Source organism: Rhinoderma darwinii, chromosome 1 (assembly GCF_050947455.1).
Source record: "Rhinoderma darwinii isolate aRhiDar2 chromosome 1, aRhiDar2.hap1, whole genome shotgun sequence".
NCBI lineage: Eukaryota > Metazoa > Chordata > Amphibia > Anura > Rhinodermatidae > Rhinoderma > Rhinoderma darwinii.
The window spans coordinates 129,890,145-129,916,704 of record NC_134687.1 but is presented as its reverse complement, the minus strand read 5'-3'; the positions used below and the strand labels follow the sequence as shown (position 1 = coordinate 129,916,704).

The following is a 26,560-nucleotide window of genomic DNA, read 5'->3' as shown; positions in this document are numbered from 1 at the left end:
GCGGGTACCTTTGGGGAGAGCGGAAGTGTATTATGTATTGTGCAGGGCTGGGATGCTGATGACAGCTGACCCTGTGTTAGTTACCATGGACCGTGCAGGCTGCTCTTGTATGTCGGGATATATGGCGCTGTGCTGTTGAGGAGGGTAGTAGTGTAAACCCCCTATGCTGCAGGTGGAGGAGACCTGTGATACACAGTGAATGCTCGTTCAGGGCTGCTTTGTTGAGTAGTATATGGCCATACATTACTGGCTGCTGTACATGCATTAGGTCAGTGACTACTTGTGCTCTGTAATTTCAAAATGCCTTGTACATGTGGGAACTGGAGAAGATGGATCCGTCCTCTGGTTGTTTTCCTCTATGTTATTGGACTATTAGTGGCCATTCCAGTATGTATTTGGGAGCTGCAGAAAATGGAGGTAAGAGCCCTAAATGGTTCAATGCTGTGTCACCTATGGGAGTCATAGAATGGAAGTAATGTAATCCTATAGAAAGCTGGACCTTGGCACAATGGATTGAACCAACCACGTACCAGTCATACTGTGCCCCATATATATATGTATATGAGGATCGCCAGGTCTGGCTGAAGACATTAGATGGGAAACTGAGCAGTGAAGCATACTGTCCAGACCGATACCCCTAAAATCATATCTGACCATAATCATCCGATACTAGGAAATAAACCCAATACTACCCACAGAGCTCTATTATAACATCTGATTGTCCGCAATCCGCCAGTCCTACAGTAAATATCAGATTACAATCGAGTATGTCAGATTGATTTTCATCATATCATCTGTTGGGATTCAGCAACAAAGATGAGATCTGTCTAATGGTCCGTCATCTGCTAAATCTCTTATAATCTCGTGTCTATGATTAGTTTATAGAGGCCGGAGCGAGGACGAAGACTGGAATACTAGTCACCAGCTAAACAAATGGCACTCAATGCCGCAACGTACTGGAGGGCATGTAGTGGCCTCAGCTGCCCATACAGAGGCTGTGAATTCATTTCTAAGGCCCAATGCACATGAGCGTAAAATCGGCCGTAATTACGGACCCATTCATTTCTATGGCTGACTGTATATTTACTGGAAGGTGTCCCTGCCATATAAACTTTCCCCAAAAAATAGGACATGTCCGATTTTTTTTATTTTTATTTTATGGATCGTGCTCCCATACGTTATAATGGGAGCACGGCCCGTAAATGCGGACGTCTGTCTGTGACCGGACGTGCCCGTAATAACGGGTCGTAATTACAGGCACAATCGTGTGCATGGGACCTAAGAGCGACGCTGAATAAAATGTATATATCTAGCGTAGGCCCTGAGGGGGTTGGAGTATGACACAAGTTCTCATTGTGGTTCTAGGAGTCTCTGTCATGGCCACCTCAGGTCGAGGACTAGGTATAAGACAGTAGGCCTCTTTTATCAAGTCTATCAAACAGAAAAAATGGCTGCCTTGCCCATAGCAATCCGTGTGCTGCCGTGTTTCAAAAGCAGTTTAAGAGTTAAAAATGAAGCGTTTATTTGTTGCTATGGGGACCAAGGCCAGACAGTTGTGCTAAGGGCGGCACGTTTAACGTATGCATTTTTTCCGGAGTGTTCCTTTAACCTGTTCATTGGTTTAACCAAATCTGCATGTAACTTCAGGAGACAAGGGGGAGATCAGCGGCTGTCCGACACCGCTGGCGTCTAGAGGAGAAAATTGATCAGACAGGAACGATGCATCCCTTCTGATCCACGTTTGACCTAGTGACAGCCTCAACTGAGAGTCTGCAAGACGCCATAGACATCTGATCAGTGGGGTATCCATCTAAATCAAGTAGAACAGAAATCTGATGTCTATGGCAAACTATTGAGCATGTGTGTCATCTCTGGCAGTAAAAAATTGGCCACGTTGGTTTTTTTTGTTTTTTTTTTGGTTAAGGCTGTGTTCACATCACTGTTCATGTCCGCTGAGGGGTTCCATCCAAGGTTTCCGTCAGGTTAAACGCTCAGCGGAAAGTCAAACGGAAACCTTGGCTTCCATTTCCCTCATAAATTGAACTCCATGGTGACTGAAACCTAGATAATGGTTTCCGTCCGTCGCCGTTGTGACAGGGTTCCGTTGTTTTGGACGGAATCAATAGCGCAGTCGACTATATTTTTTTCATTTTTTTTTCTTCATTTTATTTTATTTAATTTTAATGTCTGATCATGGTGGGTGGGGGAACACCATATGGGGCTTGAGACAGAGCCCGTCTCTACCCTGGTCTCTGGCATAAATTAGAATAAATGTACCTGTCTGTGGGCGGCCCCGCTCCTTTCACTAAGCCCCACCCACTTATTTTGAAAAGCCCAGGCCGTGCCAGAAAACTGGCGTAGAAAGAAAATAAATTTCCCCCCTTGTGTTTCAGTTCCTCACAATTCTCAAGTAATCTGTCAGTGAATGAGATGTTACCATCTAGTGGTTAAGTATTTCTACAGACCTAATACACATCTGGAGAGTGACACAGCTGACCGGTGGATACAGTTGTATCCAAATTGCTCTTTCCTACACTGACTCATTATTACAACCCATCAGCTGTGTGAGCCAGCAGAGGTCCTGAAAACTGTACAATTGAAACTAGGGTTGCACGATGCATCGAAATCTCACCCTCAAGCAGGTTCAATAGTGTTAGTTCATGTATCTCGATACTAAGTGTGCGGCCGCACAGCTTAGTATTGTAACACATGAATGTAGTTAGATCACTGTAAAACACCCCCATGTTCTGTGCTCATTAGTGCAGCACTGGCCGCATCTCCTCATGATGACCGCGTGTGCACACTTCTTGTCAGGAGCGGGGCAATGACTGTATTACACAGCCACAGCCGCGCTCTAACGGCGGGGAACAGAGAAACCTCTCATCTCCGCCGCTATTCTCTTGAGTGCTGAGATCACAGCTGACTGTAGCATTCAAGGGGAAAATGAGAAGGGGGGGGATGCTCCTTGGATCGCTTCACAGGGAATTCCTGTGAAGGATCCAGGGACATACCATATAAGGGCAGACAGCCCAGGGTCCATTGAAGGACCCCAGGGCTGTCTGACCATATTTCCTGTTGTTAGGGCATACTTAGGTATGATCTAACTGCCTGTGTACTATCAGTATATAGATATATGCTAGTACATTAAAGTTTAAAGATAAAAAAGTACAGACATTTTACAATATACATTAAAATAAGTCTCAATACATAAAATATACACACATTCGGAATCGTCGCGACCGTAATAACCTGCACAACAAATTCATAGTGTCATTTACGAGGTGTACGCTGTAAAAAATAAATAAAAATAACTGCATTCTTTCACTTATTAATGTGAGGCACAAGGTATCCATTGAAGCTAGGTAACAGTGACCTCATAAAGAGTATGTAGCTTATTGTTGGGTTTTATAATGACTAATGAAAGCCTTTATTTACTCTGTTGCAGGTTGGCGTGCATACCAAAGCATGGTTTATCGCGGGCATATTTGTGCTGATGACTATACCGATCTCTCTATGGGGGATTTTGCAGCATTTGGTTCACTACACACAGCCTGAGCTGCAGAAACCCATAATACGGTACCATAGTCCTCTAACTTCAGACATCTGCTTTGCACATTATTGTTGGGATATTTTTCTCAATGGTCCTTTTTTTCTCTCTATAACAGAATTCTGTGGATGGTGCCCATTTACAGTGTAGACAGTGTAAGTATTGTTTGATGCTTTGATTATATTGTAGACTCCGGCCGTTACTGGCAGCCAATATCGTGTGCGGCCTATTTATATAGAACCTAATGATTTATTTCTAAAGATATTTAGGGACGCATAGGTATACTTAAATGACATTCAGGGGTCAGCAACCCATGTTGTAAAACTACAACTCCCAGGATGTACTGACGGCCAAATGCTTTATTATTTATCCAAAGGCATGCTGGGAATTGTAGTTTTACAACAGCTGGAGTGCTGAAGGTTTGTTGACCCCTGTACCATAGTCTATGCCAGGTCCCCCTCATAAAATATATAAATTCTTCTCTCCTGGTGATGTCCACATTAAAGTGGTATTACCATCTTACACACTCCTGGTACCCTCGCCTATCAATTCAAAGTAATCCATTTCCCTACTGAAATAAATGGGAAGGTGGCCGCCCTTGCGCTTGGCTGTCTCAATTAACCCTTTCGGGGCCACGGGTCATTGATGCCTCAATGCTCAGGCCAAATTTTTTAACTTTTGATATGCATTACTTTCCATGCCAATATCTTTTTAACGGATTTGCGTATCTCAACTATTTTCACTGTGTTTTTCAGGACACATGAAGCTTAAAATTAGTAGTTTTATTTGTTGAATACATGTAATATTTTCTTTTTACATTAAAAGCATAAAAATGGTCTAAAATGTAAAATTTTGGTTGTTTTGTCTAAAATATAAATGTTTATCATATGTACTATTGTACATAGATTTATTAATATATGCTGGACTATTTCTTTTGATTACTAGGACTACATATTTATATAGTTTTTAATGAAAATATAGATATTATATGGCATAATATTCAGCATGTGCATTTCTGTTTTTCAAGTGCATTTTTTGCATGGCTTATTTTATTGCCCCACAGCGTCTTTACAATTGGCCAGTGGTGCTAAACAAACAGACTAGGTCCAAAAAAATCTGCCGCTCGAGAAAATGGACACGCAGGGTATTTAATAAGGTATATATTGAAGTTCTTTTAAATTCTTGTTGGAAGGGCCCACAATATTTAAAAATAAATTCATATTGGTGTTTCCACCATTACTCTTCAACCTAAATGTAATATGGCAACTTCTTCTGAGTAAGAGGATACCCCACTTGTGCACACGTCCAGGGTGTGTAATAGTGTCAAGAGACAGCACTTTTTTTTTTTTTTTTTTTTTTTTTTTTTTTCCAAGGCGCGTTTTTGGTGGTAAAACTTCACAATGAGATTAAAAAAAAGAGATCGCTGTCAAAAAGATAGAAACCTCATAGGTATTCATTGAGAGGTATATTGTAAAATTAGAGTTATTGCTTCATTTTGTTTTGTAGGACTAATAAAAAAACAAAATGTAAAAAAAAGCTATTTCACCCAATGTAACCCTCCATCTGGTCTCAAACGAATTATAAGGTCCTGCTATCATACAAAACGACATAATAGTCTAATAATGTATCACTATGATCAGTCCCACATGCGCCTGTATCTGTAGGGGTTTGAACAGAGGAATGCTCTTGTAATAAATCTCCAAATACAGACTGTGCCCTTTCTGAAGTAAAGGCCCAATAATCTCCCAGACTATTTTTCCAGTAGTTCCTAATTGTGACTGGCATACTGGGGGATTTCATTGGGTATCTTTGCCCTGGTAGACACCGGATGCTTTTGCATAGCACATAGTGTTCTCGCAGAGTTTATGCAACTTAATTCCATATCGGGCTCGCTTCAAAGAAATGTACTGCTTGAAATGAAGTCTTGCTTTAAACTTACTAGGGACTCCTCTTTTCACTGGGGATATAAAGCTGCAGAAACTTTTTACAAAAATGGCATATTTCTATAATCTGTCGAAGCCAGGGAAATCCGTTAGGGGGCACTGACTAGTGTCAGTAAAGTTCAGAAACTTTAATAGCATCTCATAGAGAGTCCTGCTCCGAAGTGCCGGTGCTGTTAATGGGACTTGTTTACCAATAAGATGCTACAGTGGGTTTGTTCACAATGCCCATTAGAGTCAGCGCCAGACATTTTTCCATTTCAGATATGTTAGTAGATGTCTATTTTTCTGGCCTTGAGTAGTAAGCGGAAGGGTTTTTCACAATATAATGCCTTATCAACTGGTGCACGAATCACGCGCGACACACGGAAGTGCTGAACGGCCCCATTCACTAACATAGGTCCGTGCGACGCGCATATCACGGACGTAAATCACGTTCGTGTGAATAAGGCCTAAGTGCATATAAGTTTGTCTCCCTTACTATTCATGCAAAAAAAAAAAATCAAAGGGACCAAAACCAGTTACATCAACTGTTGCGCTAGGCAACAAACGGTGTACCCGAACTTTGTACCAATATTTCAGGTACATCTTTTTGTACCAGCTCCATATACATTTATGCCTCTGCGCTGGTACTTGGTGCGCTCTGTAAAGTTTGATCGCTGATTCTGAGCATTTTTACTCTAGGACCAGGCTGCACACCATTGTCAGAGTTTCTGCCATTTAAATCCTTTAAATGTGACATCACTTTCTGAGCTTTGCTAGCTCTCCGAGCATAAGAGTGCATATGCCTCCTCGGCTAAGTATATTTTACGTGCTGGTTTTTTTTCTATATTTTTATAACCATTTGCTGTATAATTTTTTTTATAGCTTGTATATATTTTATTAATAAATAGCTAAGCGGCTTAAATTAAACTGGACCGCCATAGTAATTATATAACGAATATGATCCGAAAACACAAATCCTACCTGTCAACTAGGGGAAAACGTGCGTATGTGCGCGCGTGCGTGCGTGCGCGCATGCATGAAAACGCTTTCCTGTGACCATAATAATTCTTTGAATCATGATGATCACACATTTGCAACCTGAACTTATTGGTTCAGTTATCACTGGGGATGGCTGTGCTAGCAATGGGGAGCAGAAGAAGGAGTTGTGGGGGTTGCTGCCTCTGAGAGAGATTGCGCTTCTCCAGAGCTCGTTGGCTTTGGTGTGATCATCATCATTGGTTAAATCATGATAATCACACAGCTGATACTGATTAGCAACGTCCGAGGGTTAATGTTTATGGGAGTTTCAGAAAGAGCCAACACTCTGGCTCTTCCCATTTATCCTATAGACTTCAATGGAGACAGCTGTGCGGAAGGGTGGCTACCTCTTCATTAGTTTCAATAGGGAAATCATCTGATTCGAATCAGCAAACGGGGGTCACAGGAAATCCGAATCTCACAATAGGTAATATGGCATAAATGTTTATAATGGTAATATCCTTTCAGTTTGTCATTTTGATAAACACGCAGGATCCATTTATTTATTTATTTATTTATTTATTTATTTATTTATATATATATATATATATATATTTACTATGTAGTCCTATGGTTGCCCTGTTGTTTGCTGTTATGGATTCTGATTGAGGCAGGTTTTTTTTTTGTTTTTTTATTACACGAAAATATTTTCGATGTATCATCTTTGTATTCTTTTCTGTTTCTCCGTATAACAGTGGATTGCCTTGAAGTATCCTGACATTGCCATATACGTGGATACCTGCAGAGAGTGCTATGAAGCTTATGTGATCTACAATTTCATGATTTTCCTCTTGAACTACTTAACAAATCGCTGTCCGAATCTGGCACTGGTACTTGAAGCAAAAGATCAGCAGAGACATCTACCGCCTCTGTGTTGTTTTCCACCCTGGCCTATGGGAGAGTAAGTAATGGGTTTTTTATGAAGGATTATACGACTTCTTACTGATTTTGGAGCAATAGAAAAGACGCGTTTTGCAGCAGTTTTGCTTATGTAATTATTGAAGTGTTCCATGCTATAAAAACTGACTCTAAGGCAATTTGCTGCTGCAGGACCCCCTCCCCCACTGTTCTATATGCAATAGGAGATAAGGAATACTAAGCCACGCCTCCCTAACTAAGCCCCACCTCTATACTGTCAGAAGAAAATGATAGGGAGCAGGAGAAAATAACCACCTGTGCTCCCTGCCTGATTTCTGCAAAACTGTTTGTTTCAAGGTTTTCCTGTGATTATGGAAAAATGTTCCCAAAAATAGGAATAATTGAGAAAAGTCTCTGAATGCAATTTGTAATAAACTGGCAGAGTAATACAACTCAAGCAATTATATTGTTGTTTTTTTTTTAAAGAGGCTCTGTCACCAGATTTTGCAACCCCTATCTGCTATTGCAGCAGATCGGCGCTGCAATGTAGATAAGAGTAACGTTTTTATTTTTAAAAAACGAGCATTTTTGGCCAAGTTATGACCTTTTTTGTATTTATGCAAATGAGGCTTGCTAAAGTCCAACTGGGCGTGTTTAAAGTAAAAGTCCAAGTGGGCGTGTATTATGTGCGTACATCGGGGCGTTTTTACTACTTTTACTAGCTGGGCGTTCCGACGAGAAGTATCATCCACTTCTCTTCAGAACGCCCAGCTTCTGGCAGTGCAGACACAGCATGTTCTCGAGAGATCACGCTGTGTCGTCACTCACTTCCTGCCCCAGGTCCTGCATCGTGTCGGACGAGCGAGGACACATCGGCACCAGAGGCTACAGTTGATTCTGCAGCAGCATCGGCGTTTGCAGGTAAGTCGATGTAGCTACTTACCTGCAAACGCTGATGTTGCTGCAGAATCAACTGTAGCCTCTGGTGCTGATGTGGCCGACACGATGCAGGACCTGGGGCAGGAAGTGAGTGACGTCACAGCGTGATCTCTCGAGAACACGCTGTGTGTCTGTGCACTGCCAGAAGCTGGGTGTTAACGAACAGAAATGGGTGATGCTGATTCGTCAGCATCATACACTCCCATTCCTAACGCCCAGCTAGTAAAAGAAGTAAAAACGCCCCGATGTACACACAAAATACACGCCCAGTTGTACTTTTACTGTAAACACACCCAGTTGTACTTTTGCAAGCCTCATTTGCATAAATATAAAAATGGTCATAACTTGGCCAAAAATGCTCGTTTTAAAAAAAATAAAAACGTTACTCTTATCTACATTGCAGCGCCGATCTGCTGCAATAGCAGATAGGGGTTGCAAAATCTGGTGACAGAGCCTCTTTAAAAATATATTTTTTGCTTTAGGCCATGTTCAGACGTGGCAGAATTTTTCCTCTGCAAATGTTGGTGCAGATTCGGGGGAAATTACGCAACGAATCTGCACAAATATTTGACAGGTAATTCAGACGTTGCAGATATCACAGTGGACTTGCCACAGATTTCAGTTTTTGCATTGCAAAGGCTGAAATCCGCAGTGAAATTCCGCTTCTACTCTGCAATGTAATGAGTATGCTGTGGAGGGAAAATTCTGCACCGCAGGCTATTTTTTGCAACGTCTGAACTAAGTTTCCTAAAAATGTATAGAAAGAAATGTAAAAAACGGCTGCTGCAGAATTCCATTGCGGACTGTCCGCTGCGGAATTCAACAGCAATTCCGCCACGTCTGAATGTGCCCTTATGGAGAAAATGCTTTCTTTTTTTATAGTAAATCCTTAAAGGGCTTGTCGAATTTTTTTTCTATTAATTAATTTATAGAATAGGAAATCGTACATATTTTTAAATAAGTATATACAGTGAAGGAAATAAGTATTTGATCCCTTGCTGATTTTGTAAGTTTGCCCACTGTCAAAGACATGAACAGTCTAGAATTTTTAGGCTAGGTTAATTTTACCAGTGAGAGATAGATTATATTTAAAAAAAAACAGAAAATCACGTAGTCAAAATTATATATATTTATTTGCATTGTGCACAGAGAAGTAAGTATTTGATCCCTTTGGCAAACAAGACTTAATACTTGGTGGCAAAACCCTTGTTGGCAAGCACAGCAGTCAGACATTTTTTTGTAGTTGATGATGAGGTTTGCACACATGTTAGATGGAATTTTGGCCCACTCCTCTTTGCAGATCATCTGTAAATCATTAAGATTTCGAGGCTGTCGCTTGGCAACTCGGATCTTCAGCTCCCTCCATAAGTTTTCGATGGGATTAAGGTCTGGAGACTGGCTAGGCCAATCCATGACCTTAATGTGCTTCTTTTTGAGCCACTCCTTTGTTGCCTTGGCTGTATGTTTTGGGTCATTGTCGTGCTGGAAGACCCAGCCACGAGCCATTTTTAATGTCCTGGTGGAGGGAAGGAGATTGTCACTCAGGATTTGACGGTACATGGCTCCATCCATTCTCCCATTGATGCGGTGAAGTAGTCCTGTGCACATAGCAGAGAAACACCCCCAAAACATAATGTTTCCACCTCCATGCTTGACAGTGGGGACGGTGTTCTTTGGGTCATAGGCAGCATTTCTCTTCCTCCATACACGGCGAGTTGAGTTAATGCCAAAGAGCTCAATTTTAGTCTCATCTGACCACAGCACCTTCTCCCAATCTCTCAGAATCATCCAGATGTTCATTTGCAAACTTCAGACGGGCCTGTACATGTGCCTTCTTGAGCAGGGGGACCTTGCGGGCACTGCAGGATTTTAATCCATTACGGCGTAATGTGTTACCAATTGTTTTCTTGGTGACTGTGGTCCCAGCTGCCTTGAGATCATTAACAAGTTCCCCCCTGTGTAGTTTTCGGCTGAGCTCTCACCTTCCTCAGGATCAAGGATACCCCACGAGGTGAGATTTTGCATGGAGCCCCAGATCGATGTCGATTGACAGTCATTTTGTATGTCTTCCATTTTCTTACTATTGCACCAACAGTTGTCTCCTTCTCACCCAGCGTCTTACTTATGGTTTTGTAGCCCATTCCAGCCTTGTGCAGGTCTATGATCTTGTCCCTGACATCCTTAGAAAGCTCTTTGGTCTTGCCCATGTTGTAGAGGTTAGAGTCAGACTCATTAATTGAGTCTGTGGACAGGAGTCTTTTATACAGGTGACCATGTAAGACAGCTGTCTTTAATGCAGGCACCAAGTTGATTTGGAGCGTGTAACTGGTCTGGAGGAGGCTGAACTCTTAATGGTTGGTAGGGGATCAAATACTTATTTCTCTGTGCACAATGCAAATAAATATATATAATTTTGACTATGTGATTTTCTTTTTTTTTTTAAATATCTATCTCTCACTGGTAAAATTAACCTAGCCTAAAAATTCTAGACTGTTCATGTCTTTGACAGTGGGCAAACTTACAAAATCAGCAAGGGATCAAATACTTATTTCCTTCACTGTATTAGAATTCTGCTCACATATCTTCCTTATATCAGTGCAGTTGACTGTCTAAAAAAAAAAAAAATGGTATAGCCCCTCGATTAGGGCATGTTTACATCACCCTTCATTTCCGTTCCGTCGGGTGAACTCCGCTATTGATTCCGTCGGAAAACCAGACCACCTACCGGAATGGTGATGAACGGAAACCATTAGCGATGTTTCAGTCACCATTGAGATCAATGGTGACTGAAACGGAAGCTGTGCTTTCACTTTCACTTTCCGTTGCGGGGTTCACCCGACGGAAACCTCCAACGGAACCCCGGAACGGAAATGAACGGTGATGTGAACAGGCCCTTAGTCCATAGAAATGCATCCATAGGATAACTGAATGGACTTAAGAAGGCGTTAGTCATGTGACCCCTGACATTCAAATAACACTGTCCAGGTATATAACAGGTGAATAATAGGTTATTGAGGAGCCGAAATTATAAAGTATTTCTACTTGCAGTAACATCTCCTCATGTCTGTCATTCTGTGTAGGAGCAGTTCTTACATTCTTCTCCCTGTCTCCTCTGTGAGTTGTTTTTGTTTTTTTAATTTAACTTTATTAACCACTTCCTGACTAGAAGCTTTAGGCTGGATTCACACGAGCCTGTTTGGTCTGTAAAGGACGAACGTATTTCGGCCGCAAGTCCCGGACCTAACGCGCTGCAGGGAGCCGGGCTCCTAGCATCATAGTTATGTTCGACGCTAGGAATCCCTGCCTCGCTGCGGGACAACTGTCCCGTACTGTAATCATGTTTTCAGTACGGGACAGTAGTTCCACGGAGAGGCAGGGACTCCTAGCGTCGTACATAACTATGATGCTAGGAGCCCGGCTCCCTGCAGTGTGTTCGGTCTGGGACTTGCGGCCGAATTACGTTCCGTCCTTTACGGACCGAACATGCTCGTGTGAATCCAGCCTTACACCCCTTCCGGGCCAGGCCCATTTTCAAATTTAAAGAGGCTCTGTCACCAGATTTTGCAACCCCTATCTGCTATTGCAGCAGATAGGCGCTGCAATGTAGATTACAGTAACGTTTTTATTTTTAAAAAACGAGCATTTTTGGCCAAGTTATGACCATTTTTGTAGTTATGCAAATGAGGCTTGCAAAAGTCCAAGTGGGTGTGTTTAAAAGTAGAAGTCCAAGTGGGCGTGTATTATGTGCGTACATCGGGGCGTTTTTAATACTTTTACTAGCTGGGCGCTCTGACGAGTAGTATCATCCACTTCTCTTCAGAACGCCCAGCTTCTGCCAGATCACGCTGTGACGTCACTCACAGGTCCTGCATCGTGTCAGACGAGCGAGGACACATCTTCACCAGAGGCTACAGATGATTCTGCAGCAGCATCGGCGTTTGCAGGTAAGTCGATGTAGCTACTTACCTGCAAACGCCGATGCTGCTGCAGAATCATCTGTAGCCTCTGGTGCCGATGTGTCCTCGCTCGTCTGACACGATGCAGGACCTGTGAGTGACGACACAGCGTGATCTCTCGAGAACCCGGCTGTGTCTGCACTGCCAGAAGCTGGGTGTTCTGAAGAGAAGTGGATGATACTTCTCATCAGAACGCCCAGCTAGTAAAAGTAGTAAACACGCCCCGATGTACGCACATAATACACGCCCACTTGGACTTTTGCAAGCCTCATTTGCATAACTACAAAAATGGTCATAACTTGGCGAAAAATGCTCGTTTTTTAAAAATAAAAACGTTACTGTAATCTACATTGCAGCGCCTATCTGCTGCAATAGCAGATAGGGGCTGCAAAATCTGGTGACAGAGCCTCTTTAAGCCATGTGCCAATTCAAAAGCAAATTGTTGTTCTATTACTCTTCCAACCTACATGTATTTGGTCTTGTTTTTCCCCGAACATATTGGGCTATTATAATGTCATAATGTGTTAAAAAAAAATGTGTATTTGATTTTAGGTAATTTTTTTATTTTTTTTACACATCAGGTGCATGCCACTGGGTAAACACACCCAAATACATATTTGGCAATGTCTGCCGACTTCAGCGATACCAAATGTGTGCGCATTTCTTACACGATGGGCGCGATTTATTACAATGAATGATGAGCAAACTGGCTCTTGGGGAGCAATTTTCCAAAGCTGGTTTGCTGACACTACGACCATTACTGATGTTGTGAAGTGCCCTGCACCCCCGTTATTTTGAAGGGGCTGCAGCACTCGTACGAGCACTGCTTCACCTTTAGTTCCATTACTGTTCACACTAAATCGCATAGCGGTGGTTGACAGTATTACAGCCTTCTCCCGTCGACGTGCGCAGACTGTGATTCTCCCGTCGACGTGCGCAGACTGTGATTCTCCCGTCGACGTGCGCAGACTGTGATTCTCCCGTCGACGTGCGCAGACTGTGATTCTCCCGTCGACGTGCGCAGACTGTGATTCTCCCGTCGACGTGCGCAGACTGTGATTCTCCCGTCGACGTGCGCAGACTGTGATTCTCCCGTCGACGTGCGCAGACTGTGATTCTCCCGTCGACGTGCGCAGACTGTGATTCTCCCGTCGACGTGCGCAGACTGTGATTCTCCCGTCGACGTGCGCAGACTGTGATTCTCCCGTCGACGTGCGCAGACTGTGATTCTCCCGTCGACGTGCGCAGACTGTGATTCTCCCGTCGACGTGCGCAGACACTGATTCTCCCGTCGACGTGCGCAGACAGTGATTCTCCCGTCGACGTGCGCAGACTGTGATTCTCCCGTCGACGTGCGCAGACTGTGATTCTCCCGTCGACGTGCGCAGACTGTGATTCTCCCGTCGACGTGCGCAGACTGTGATTCTCCCGTCGACGTGCGCAGACTGTGATTCTCCCGTCGACGTGCGCAGACTGTGATTCTCCCGTCGACGTGCGCAGACTGTGATTCTCCCGTCGACGTGCGCAGACTGTGATTCTCCCGTCGACGTGCGCAGACTGTGATTCTCCCGTCGACGTGCGCAGACTGTGATTCTCCCGTCGACGTGCGCAGACTGTGATTCTCCCGTCGACGTGCGCAGACTGTGATTCTCCCGTCGACGTGCGCAGACTGTGATTCTCCCGTCGACGTGCGCAGACTGTGATTCTCCCGTCGACGTGCGCAGACTGTGATTCTCCCGTCGACGTGCGCAGACTGTGATTCTCCCGTCGACGTGCGCAGACTGTGATTCTCCCGTCGACGTGCGCAGACTGTGATTCTCCCGTCGACGTGCGCAGACTGTGATTCTCCCGTCGACGTGCGCAGACTGTGATTCTCCCGTCGACGTGCGCAGACTGTGATTCTCCCGTCGACGTGCGCAGACTGTGATTCTCCCGTCGACGTGCGCAGACTGTGATTCTCCCGTCGACGTGCGCAGACTGTGATTCTCCCGTCGACGTGCGCAGACTGTGATTCTCCCGTCGACGTGCGCAGACTGTGATTCTCCCGTCGACGTGCGCAGACTGTGATTCTCCCGTCGACGTGCGCAGACTGTGATTCTCCCGTCGACGTGCGCAGACTGTGATTCTCCCGTCGACGTGCGCAGACTGTGATTCTCCCGTCGACGTGCGCAGACTGTGATTCTCCCGTCGACGTGCGCAGACTGTGATTCTCCCGTCGACGTGCGCAGACTGTGATTCTCCCGTCGACGTGCGCAGACTGTGATTCTCCCGTCGACGTGCGCAGACTGTGATTCTCCCGTCGACGTGCGCAGACTGTGATTCTCCCGTCGACGTGCGCAGACTGTGATTCTCCCGTCGACGTGCGCAGACTGTGATTCTCCCGTCGACGTGCGCAGACTGTGATTCTCCCGTCGACGTGCGCAGACTGTGATTCTCCCGTCGACGTGCGCAGACTGTGATTCTCCCGTCGACGTGCGCAGACTGTGATTCTCCCGTCGACGTGCGCAGACTGTGATTCTCCCGTCGACGTGCGCAGACTGTGATTCTCCCGTCGACGTGCGCAGACTGTGATTCTCCCGTCGACGTGCGCAGACTGTGATTCTCCCGTCGACGTGCGCAGACTGTGATTCTCCCGTCGACGTGCGCAGACTGTGATTCTCCCGTCGACGTGCGCAGACTGTGATTCTCCCGTCGACGTGCGCAGACTGTGATTCTCCCGTCGACGTGCGCAGACTGTGATTTCTCCCGTCGACGTGCGCAGACTGTGATTTCTCCCGTCGACGTGCGCAGACTGTGATTTCTCCCGTCGACGTGCGCAGACTGTGATTTCTCCCGTCGACGTGCGCAGACTGTGATTTCTCCCGTCGACGTGCGCAGACTGTGATTTCTCCCGTCGACGTGCGCAGACTGTGATTTCTCCCGGCGACGTGCGCAGACTGTGATTTCTCCCGGCGACGTGCGCAGACTGTGATTTCTCCCGTCGACGTGCGCAGACTGTGATTTCTCCCGTCGACGTGCGCAGACTGGGATCCTGACTGATCAGATATTAATGGCCTATCCTGAGAAAAGGCCATCAATTTTTGGGGACTGGAAAACCCCTTTAACACCCCAAAATGAGACTCTTATGGAAATTAGACCCCCCACCCATTGTATTAATTTAACGAAATATCGAAGATTTTAAAATCTGCAGTGTAAATGTCTGCAGCACCTGGATGAGATTTGTAAAATCCCATCTACTTGCCTTGTACTGTAATCCGCTGCAGACTTTACCTGGTCAAATCTGCAGGTAAAATCTGCAGCGACTCCGCCACATGTAAAATCACTCGAAGGCTGGGGCTACATGGTGACTTTGGCCGCGACACACGTCACGTTGCACAGGGTCACATTTTGTCCTGAAAGTAACTGTGACACGAGAGTTTGGATTTCTTGCAACTGTCATGCGGCAACTTGCGCGTCGTGACACAAACAGATTGGCTTTTATTACTTGCAATGTAAGCTACAGGCATAGCCATCTTTGGCCGGGTGACCGGTGTCACGGCCAAAGTCACGTGGTAGCAGATAGCTAGATAAATATTTTTATTGAGGGGAAAAAAAGTCTGTTTTATTTCTTTACATTATTCTTCTCCCTCTGTCAGCCTGCCAGAGAGGGAGAAGATACAACTGGCGATCACCTGACGAGACCACCCTGAGTGGTCTCTGGATGAAGCTCCGTGATACAGCTATCTCTAGACCGCTGTATCATGGAGCTCCTTACAGTCGGCGTGCAAAGGCTGCCACACCGATTACATGACCCGAGATCGGGTCTCCGGATGAAAGCTCCGTGATATCAGCTGTCTCATGACTGCTGTATCACGGAGCTCCTCACTGTCGGTGTGTAAGTGCCGCTGTTAGGAGCAATGTGATCGTTGTGACACGTCACAACGATCACATGACCGGAGACGCTGAATGGTCTCCGGGGGAACGTTCCTGCAGAGGTAAGTGCAGCCCATAGACTGGTGGATACATTGCACAGGACTAATCTGTGGACTATACCATTCTACTGTGACAGGGGCCTCATGCACTATAACAAGTATGTGAGCAGAATGATAAACCGTGATTTCCTATTCTACAAATAAATAAAAACTGGACGACCCTTCTAATGTGCATAAAGATTCCTTTTCCTATAGGAGCAAAACCATTTTTCGGTAGAAATGTTAGCACAATAATTCAATGTATACCAGTGTTTGGAATACGGTGATGCCAGTAATGAATATAATGTGTGTGAATTATTTTGCAGCGTGCTGCTGTTTCGGTGCAAATTAGGAGTGCTCCAGTATACAGTGGTCCGACCAGTTACCACTATAATTGCTTTGTGAGTATATAATAAAATCTCAAGTTGTCTGTTTTTATTCTCTTGTTTACATCGTTACATTTTTGATTCTCAAAGATTTTACCAGCTACGCTATCTTATAGAAGTCCTGCAGACATTAAACACTACGGGGGAGGGTCTACCTGTGGAAAGTCTGAAAGCAGCTCTTTTTATAGACTTTTTGAAGCTTCCTAAAATATGGTAAAAACCGATTACCCTATTGATGACAATCTGACTATTTTGGAAAATGTAATAAAAAAAAAAACCCGCTTAACTCCTATTTTTGGCAATATTGATAGGTCCATGCTCCATTTGAAATATCAATAACGTACCCAGGATATCAGAATATCAATGCCCTTCACTGCTGTAGTAGAAGGCAATTTTAAGAATTCGACTCCGGACAGGAGAGCTGTGTTTCAATTAAATGACTGGAGTGTGGACGTCATTTATATTGAATGACCTGTACCACTATATGGTTTAGATCTAGCTGTAGAAAGTTTAAATTCATCTAATTTTGATACACTCTCTTCTATTCAGATGATGCACCCTCAATACACAGACATGGTTGTAAATATGATCACGCATCAGAAGGAGCCAATCGTTCCATACTTTATGAATGGAAGGATCCTAAAACCTCCGTGTGTAGAATGGCGAGGCAGTGTATAGTATAGCAGCTAGAACTTCCTATGACCACATTTCTACATGTAGTGAAATGCTGGTCACGAGAAGTGTGTAAAATATCTCTCCTCCAGAAAGAAGAAAACTGTGTTTCTAGTGCCACCTATAGGTATGACTACCCTATAAGTCAATGTCCGACCCTTTTATAGAGTGTTAATAGTCAAACCAAAGACACCCATCTGTAGACCGCACTGTTTCAGAGTAGGGTCTTGGTTGGCAAAGTACCTTTGATGCAGCCCTAGAAGGGAAGTCAAGTGATTTACTAGGCAACCTAAATTCATACACCTTGCAAAGTACAATGACCGCAACAGGAGAAATAAACATGGATTTTACTAAGTAGACTATGTGTATGCAGTTACTGCAGTAAAGTTTTATATGGACATACACTTTAAATTTCTCTATTAGGCTGGAATCACACATGCAGTTTTTGTGGCAGTTTGTGATGCAGTTTTTTTTGTACCAAAGTCAGGAGTGGATCCAAAAAGAAGGAACAGTATAAAGGAAAGACTGATACTTCTTCCTTCTTTTGTCTCCATTCCTCCTGTGTTTGGCTTAAAAAAAAAAAAAACTGCGCCACAATCTGGCAAGAAAACAGGATGTGATCCTGGCATTATGCTGTGTTCACATCTGCGCTAATTTTTCTGCTTTTCTGTTCTCATATAGAAACAGAAAAACTGAAGCGTCAGATCCATTGCATGACTGACACCAACGGCACCCGCAGAACCCATTGACTTGAATTTTTGACTGGATCTGCGATGGAGGCTCCTAACAGAGCCTTTGACACCGTTCTGAACACAGCCTTAGGGGGGATTCACACGAACGTGTATTGGGTCCGTGCGGGCCGCGTGGTTTTCACGCGCCACGCACAGACCAATACAAGTCTATGGGGCAGTACAGACAGTCCGTGCTTTTTGCGCAGCGTTTGTCCGCTGCGCAAAAAGCGCGACATGCTCAATATCTCCGCGTATTTCGCGCATCACGCACCCATTGAAGTCAATGGGTGCGTGAAAACCACGCAGGTCGCACGGAAGCACTTCCGTGCGAACCGACTGAAACAGCGCACCAGCTGTCAAAAGGATGAATGTAAACAGAAAAGCACCACGTGCTTTTCTGTTTCCAAACATCCAAACGGAGTGTCTTTGAGATGAGCGAACCCGGACAACCGAACCGAACTTCACCGGGTTCGGCCGAACTCGGCAAAAAAATTTCCGGTACGCGACGTCAGGAGATAGTCACTGTCCAGGGTGCTGAAAGAGTTCAACTGTTTCAGCACCCTGGACAGTGACTTCCGATCCCAATATACATGAACGTGTAAAAAAAATAAGAAGTTCTGACTTATCGATAACTCCCGGCTTCTTCCTCCAGTCTGACCTCCCGGGATGACAATTCAGTCCAAGTGACCGCTCCAGCCAATCACAGGCCAAGCACAGGCTGCAGCGGTCACATGGACTGCAGCGTCATCCAGGGAGGTGGGGCCCGATGTCAAGAGAGGCGCGTCACCAAGGACGCGTCACCAAGGCAACGGCCGGGAGGGAAGTTCTCGGTAAGTACGAACTTTTTCTTTTTTTTTTAAAAGGTTTCTAGATATTGTGATCGGCATTCACTGTCGAGGGTGCTGAAAGAGTTAACTGCCGATCAGTTAACTCTTTCAGCACCCTGGACAGTGACTGACGTAGACTAGACTCATGGCGGCTGCGCGAAAATCACGCAGCCGCGCATCATACACGGATGACACGCAGCTGGCAAGTGTTTTTTGCGCGCGCAAAAACGCAACGTTCGTCTGAATCAGCCCTTACAGAAATGTTCTGTCTTTAGAGCACAAAGCAAGATTTTCATGCCATATTATTATTTATTTACAAACTAGGATTTTAGTGGGATCACGTTTAGGCCTAATTCACACGGAGTTTGCAGGCTGAAAAATTCTGCCTCAAAATTCCTAAAGGAATTTTGAGGCACATTTTGACCTGCCTGTGCTTTTTTGCCTTGGTTTTTGCAGCGTGTTTTTTTTTGCCTGCGGCCATTGAGGAACGCAGGCAAAAAAGCCACGAAAATGTTTCATTTTTCTTCTGCCTCATTTCAATGTGGGGTCGGAGGCTGAACCGCGGCAAGAAAGAAAATTTTTTTTTTTCCTGCGAGCGGCTAAAAGCTGCCAAATTCAAATTAATGGGAGGCGGTTTCGGCCGTTTTCTGACGCAGATTCAGATGCGGTTTCCGTGTGAAAATCAGCGCCTAAAAACAGTTTGAACTGAGCCTTAGACAGTTTAAAATGTTTTAGTCAGCCCACATCATGGTGAGGTATGCATGTGGGGAACAACTACAATTTTGGAAAGAAACTATAACCATTTGCTTACTCTTCTGTTGTTTTTAGGATTTGTCAGTTGACTGGTATCTATGGTGAAGGAGACTTTAATCTGAAAAATGCATGGACATACTTGGTGATTATTAACAATGCCTCACAATTGGTAAGTGGTACACAAATCAGAAGATGAATGACAACGTAGATTTCTCCCAATCTTGTTCACAACGTTGGAAAACATTTTATGACTCGGCCACTGAAGACTATCCCTCACCATGTCTTCTATCCCTTGACTTCCAGAAATTGACACGCTATCCGGCTATATCAGCTCTATGATTTTCCCATGACTTAGAAAACTCTGTATAAAGAGCATTTACAAAGAAAATGTAAAAATAGCCATATGTTAGTTACAGCAGAAGCCAATGTTTCTTAATTTATATCTTTTTATTTTCTTAGAGATATTGGCATTTTTCTGTTCTGTTGCGCTGACCATTTTTGCAAAAGTGATAACCGATGCAGTCAACAAGTGCAGCCATATGCCATATTGGTTGTTACAGCTGTAATTTACAGCTCCTGATCTTCGAGCAGCCTCCTGAACACAGCTGGGATCGGAAAACATTTAGACCCAGCTGTTCAACCCTTTGATCGCCGTGACCGGGGCATGATCAAAGGGAGCTCTCCTTTTCGATCGCATCGATGGAAACCCAGTGATGCGACCAAAGACCGGGGAATCCCTCTGTAGACAGCCCTGGGGACCTAGAAAGGACCCCAGGGCTGTCTTCTCAATATGCCTGCTGTTAGGGCAGCACATAGGGTGCTGTTAGGGCACACTGTGTCATAGTGACACAGTGTAATGTATTAGCATACAGGAGTATGCTAATACATTACAAAGTATAAAATAAAGTTAGCCCTTAATGGGATTTTAAAAAAAGTAACAAAAAAATAAAAAAAAGTCCCCCAAAGTCATTATTTTGCATAAAATATATTTTATCGGCGCTACATTACATAAACAAAAAACCTACACATATTTAGTATCTACACGACCTTAATAACCTAAAGAATTAATTTACCATGTTATTTAGTGTGAAACGTGATCGGGATTAAAAATAAACAAAAAAAAACTATGCAGAGAATCGCTTTTTCCTATATTCACGCCGTAAAAATAAATGATATAACTTACACAGCGAATTATTTCTATCCCCAAACTGCGCAAAAAAATTACAATCTCTCCCGCATAAAACAAGGCCTCATACAGCCACGTCCATGAAAAAATAAAAATTATGGCCGCTGAAAGGCAGAGAAACAAAAACGAAAAATTTGAGCTGGTTATTCAGGCCTGGTCATTAAGGGGTTAATGAACGTGTTGACCGTATGACTTGATGTTTTAGCTGCTAAAAAGTTTATTCAAAAGAAACAAACAATGTGGATTTTTTTTTAAAGCGGCAGGTCTCCTATCCTACCCAACCTGCAGCATAAGAGATGTTGTTTTCTATTATATGTATTCAGTAGTTTCATTTAAATGCTGTATAAATTCTGCCAGGACTCATAGGGAGAGCCTTGGGAGTAAGCGGCGTGAGCGAGTGGGAGCCCCAGAACTGCTGACTCTGAAGAAAGGTCACATCCTAATGGATATAGGCAGAGCTGTGACTCTAATTGGTTAAAGACGAACTTTATATAGTCTTTTATAACACTTAATAGTGTTCACTGCTTTCTACTTACAGTAAGGCCTACTTTACATGGACGTGTTTGGTGAGTCACATTGAGTGAGTCGTATTTCCCGTGAGTCCCTGCCTCCCCGCAGGAATACTGTGTCATACTGTAATCATGTTGTTAATACGGGACAGTAGTCCTGCGAGGAGGCAGCATGGATAACTATGATGCTAGGAGTCTGACTCCCTGAACTGTGTTCAGTCTGGGAAATACAGCTGACACGTGTGAAGCAGGCCTAAATGTGTAGTCCAAAATTCTGGATGACCCATTACTAATTCAACTCTGAATCGTTGTTGTTTTTTTTTTTTTTTAAATAAAACTTTTTTTAAATCTACAAGTTATAAAATTCTCCATTGTTTTCCCAAACGGTTTATTTGTCTGTCCGCCACTTTTTATTTTCTAGTTTGCTATGTACTGTCTTGTCTTGTTCTACAAAGTGCTGAAGGAAGAATTGAATCCTATTCAACCAGTTGGCAAGTTTCTGTGTGTGAAGATGGTCGTCTTTGTTTCTTTCTGGTATGTGTGGCTTTGGTTATTGAAACCTCTGTACAGTATCTTCATTGTTTCACTTAAAAGGGTGAAGTAGGATAGGTATTTGTATGATACTAATATAAGATTGTACGGTTCATATATGAAGACCGGCATACTGGTAGAGCAGCACTTCAGTCTAAAGAAGGGGTGTAGTGTGCAGTGTATTTCCCAACACATTGCCCAACTGTTAATGAATACAGATCATGCCACTGAACAATACCAGGTCTCACTAAGAAAAGTGGCGGGGAATGTGTAATAAATTATTTGTACAAAGGGGGAATTTATCAACCAAAAGAGCCCAAAAGTCGCAATTTGTGTAAAAATGTTCGACTTTTGGTTATTTTTAAGCCGCCATCGTACCTTTTGTATAAAAAGGGGGCATGGCTTCCCAAAATAAAAATAAAACTTCAGTAAATTATAGCAGAAATCGACGGGGCATAGTAAGATAGGGGCCCGTGCCAGGCCACCCCCAAATCGGACTGCCGCCCCCCTACGCCATCTTCGTTGGACAATTTAAAAAAAAAATAAGTATACTCCCCTCACTGCTCCATTATGCTTCTCGCCTCCGGGTCCCCTTAGGCTCCCTCACCAGTTCCTTTTAACTCGGTTGGAAAGATCTGTCCCAAAGGGAAATTATAAATGCGGCCAATGTAACCATTGTCGCTTTCTTTTAAAAACGAAGTTCCTGAAAATAGGAGGGACAGATATTGTTGTACTACCGTCCATAAGCCCCGCGTAGATCTCTGCCCACTTCCTCATTGCCTGAGCAATGTTGTGTTCCAACACGTTCTCCTGTAGACATGTCCGGTGTCCATGCCAAGTCCAGTGTCCGTGACGGCTTCTGTGGCTCATACAATATTCAGATGCGGGCAGTGTCGGGATGTTATATGTGACGCAGAACTCAGGATGTTGAGTGCGTCGCCTATAAGGCACCGACGCTGCTCGCTGTCAGGACCTGGTTTAAGCCACGGCATGCTGAGGGAACCCGGAGGAGAAAAGAGGTGAGGTGAGTATACTTTTTTAAATCTGTCACATCTTACTGAAACGTCAGTCCTAGTAAGTCTGCCCCAAATTGTTTGGAAGGTCATGCCCCCATTTTGCAGCGCAAACACAATAATTTTGTTTTCTTTGGAAACTGCCGAACACCATTTGTTTTAATACAATTACCCCCAGATAACTAGCATGATTGCATTGATACATGACCCATAGTGTGTTTTAATATTGTCATAATCCATTACATGCAATATGAACATAATTTAGAGGAGGTCAAACACTGTACGGTGATACGTATAAATAGGACACGACTACCTGTACAGTTACACTTCTGCTCACATCACATAAACCATCTAATCCCTAATACATGACAATCAATACTACAAAAGAAAGCAATTACCAAAGATTTCAATGTATGGTCAGGCTGCCCTGGGTCCTTACAAAGGGTCCTACAAAATCATATACCGTGTTTCCCCGAAAGTAAGACAGTGTCTTACTTTCTTTTTATCCCCAAAAGCCCCACTATGTCTTACTTTCGGGGTATGTCTTACATTGGCAAAAAAATATTTTTTTTTTTTTTTATTTTTTTTTTCACAAACTTTATTTAACTGTTTTACATTTTTTTTTTTTAGTCCCACCAGGGGACTTCACTATGCGATGTGCCGATCGCATATATAATGCTTTGGTATACTTAGTATACCGAAGCATTATTGCCTGTCAGTGTAAAACTGACAGGCAACCTATTAGGTCATGCCTCCGGCATCGCCTAACAGGCAGATGCTGAAGGCAGACCTGGGGGTCTTTGTTAGACCCCCGGCTGTCATGGAAACCCGACGGCGACCCGCGATTTGTTTGCGGGGGCGCCGATCGGGTGACAGAGGGAGCTCCCCCCTCTGTCAAACACATTAAATGCCGCTGTCACTATTGACAGCGGCATTTAATGGGTTAAACTGCCGGAATCGGCGCGCGCTTCGATTCCGGCAGTTGCAGCAGGAGCCAGGCTGTGTATAACAGCCGTGCTCCTGCCGCTGATCGCGTGGGTACAGTCTCAGTACCCGCGCGATCACAGGACGGATATATCCGTCCTCCTGCGCGAACTAGCAGCTGCTGAGGACGGATATATCCGTCCTTCGGCGTTAAGTGGGAGTGGAAGTGGGCAGGAGGCGGCAATACCCCCGTGTTTCCCCGAAAGTAAGACATATGTCTTACTTTCGGGGTACGGCTTATATTAGCCGACCCCCCTGAAACCCCCGATACGTCTTACAATCGGGGGTGTCTTACTATCGGGGAAACACGGTATTTATTAGAGAACTCTGTTTCAGAAGCCCCTGCAGAATGAAGATTAGGCAGGTCTGTGCCATTAGACTTCGCATACTAATGTAAAATAAATCCCATCTCTTGATTTTCTCCCAGGCAAGCCGTATTGATCGCTCTCATGGTGAAAGTTGGAATTATTTCTGATAAACATCTATGGGACTGGAAAAACGTCAAAGATGTTGCTACAGGCCTTCAGGTAAAGTGATATTTTAGGAGTATATCTGTATTTCTGGAGTATACATAAACATGAAAGGTGTTTTCCATTCCTAGAGAACTTTATATACAGTAATTCAGTGCGTTTCTTAGGCCCCATGCACACGGCCGTAGCTGTAATTCCGGTTCGTGATTACGGCTTCGGCCACGGACAGTCACCCGCACAGTCCATAAAATAAAAAAATAGGACATGTCCTATTTAATGCGGAGCCTTTCTACGGCCCGGACACCTTCCCGTAAATATAAGTAAATTTGTCTGTGGGCAATAAAAATAAATGGGACCATACTATGATCTGCAATTAAAGGCCGTAATTGCGGATAAAAAAAAATATGGCCGTGTGCAGTGTGGGGCCTTACTGTGAATTTTTATTCCTACCATCAGTATTCTGGTTTTCTGTCGCGTGACACTAGATTTTTCTCTTGATCTAACTGAATAACGAGCTGTTTTGTCAGAGCCAATTGAAATAAACATTAGACTTGTGACATGACCAGAATGATAGAATAATGTTTTACATGCAATGGAAATATATTACAATTACCTGAAAGTGGGTAATCTAGTGTCAGAAAATCTAAGATTATTCCTATTACTGAGACACGTTCTGCAATTTTCTAATATACTTTGTCTATCAATTCACCGCTGTTTACAAGATTCCTGCTTGTCATTAATTTATCAACCATGTGCCGTAGATGTATGGAGCATGATCATGAGCTTTAAAGGGAAGCTCCGGGTACACGCTTATAAAAACATGTTAAAAAGAAAAACACTTCTAAAGTAAAAAAATAAATATATATATATATATATACCACCTACCTTTACCGTATCCATAGCCTTCACCAATCACTTAAGATGTTATACATCAAAATTACAGTGTCTGGAAAAGGGATCCATTTGAATACTTTATTTTAGTGTGACGTGTCAATAATAAAAATATAAAAAAATGTTTTTCGATTTTTCATCCCCTCCTAAAACACTAAATAGAATAAAAAATATTACTATAAAAATAGTATTAAAAAAACACAATGAAAACCACTTCTTTCAAATCCGGCCAACAGTGCAGTAATTTTTCTTGTTGTCGTTCGATTTACCAAACTTGTTTCCAAAATATTTTTCCCTTGAATCAGGATTTTGTGATTTGTGTCGAAATGTTCCTGGCAGCCATCGCTCACCACTTCAGCTTTTCTTACAAACCTTATGTGCAAGAAGCTGAAGAAGGCTCGTGTTTTGATTCTTTTCTTGCTATGTGGGATATATCGGATATTCGTGCAGATGTATCAGAGCAAGTACGCAATGTTGGTAAGTACAAGGTGTTAAAGGGGTTGTCCCAAGATCGACATTTATCACCTATCCACAGAGGAGGAGGGGTTTGAATGGAGCGGCAGTTGAGCATGTGCGTTGCCGCTTCAAGTTGATAAACCAAGGAGTTTTCATATTTGACTACGTACGTGGAAATGATGTGACCGATAAAAACACTGCTAAACGTTTACTTAATTGACAAGCTAAATCCTGTATTATTCTTGTCCTGTGCATGGGCTTGTTTTATGTACAGTAGTTTACATTTTAGGAGTTATTGAATTACCTTGTGATGAGGTCTTGGTTTTAAATAGTTACACTCATAATAGGTATCTCGGGGACTGGGCATTCGTGTTCTTGTATATAGGTAGGTTTGTTTTTGTGACATTTAGACCTCATGATAAAAAAATTATTTAGCCAGCGAGTACTACTCATTCCAGCACTAGTATGGAGACATTGTTGTCCTTGTGAGCAAAATGTTTTGTTTTCTCTTGTTGCAGGAAGGACTGTTTTGGGTAGACCCAGAAAGATGTTTTTTCCTGATGACCAGGAGCAGAATGAGCACACTAGTCTGTTGTCCCCTTCATCTCAGGATCCTATATCTGCAGTATCCTCTGTGCCACCATCTCCTTCTGGACACTACCAAGGGTTTGGTCAGACAATAACCCCTCAAACTACACCCACATCTGCAACAATTCCAGAGGAACTCTACAGCACGGAGTCCCCTGAGCAAGATGCCCATGTGCCAGTACCGGAGCCTGATGAGGTGGAGATCTCACATGAGAGCAACAAACACTCACGCTCCTAAATCACAGGAAACTGTGCCAAATGTTCTTATGACTTGAAACCCTCTTCTGGGGAAAATGGTGCCCAAGTGGACATTTTGCTGCTGTAATAAATTAAGGTCTAGATAACGTCTA

At 43.6% G+C, this 26,560-nt stretch overlaps 1 protein-coding gene across 1 annotated transcript; it reads left to right on the top strand.

Moving 5' to 3' along the window:
* TMEM184C (transmembrane protein 184C) lies at positions 1–26,560 on the top strand. Its single transcript, XM_075860375.1, has 10 exons — positions 1–417; positions 3,446–3,576; positions 3,666–3,702; positions 7,206–7,411; positions 16,540–16,614; positions 19,658–19,751; positions 21,699–21,811; positions 24,233–24,332; positions 25,472–25,643; positions 26,141–26,560. The coding sequence occupies exons 1-10, from the start codon at positions 301–303 to the stop codon at positions 26,446–26,448; spliced, it is 1,353 nt and encodes a 450-aa protein (XP_075716490.1). The 5' UTR covers positions 1–300; the 3' UTR covers positions 26,449–26,560.

What these genes read in the sequence shown, in the direction of transcription:
- TMEM184C (XM_075860375.1), top strand. Translation starts at nt 301, where the DNA reads ATGCCTTGTACATGTGGGAACTGGAGAAGATGGATCCGTCCTCTGGTT. An exon ending in GGGAGCTGCAGAAAATGGAG is followed by an intron (nt 418 to 3,445) that starts GTAAGAGCCCTA and finishes ACTCTGTTGCAG; the next exon opens with GTTGGCGTGCATACCAAAGC. An exon ending in CCACCCTGGCCTATGGGAGA is followed by an intron (nt 7,412 to 16,539) that starts GTAAGTAATGGG and finishes ATTATTTTGCAG; the next exon opens with CGTGCTGCTGTTTCGGTGCA.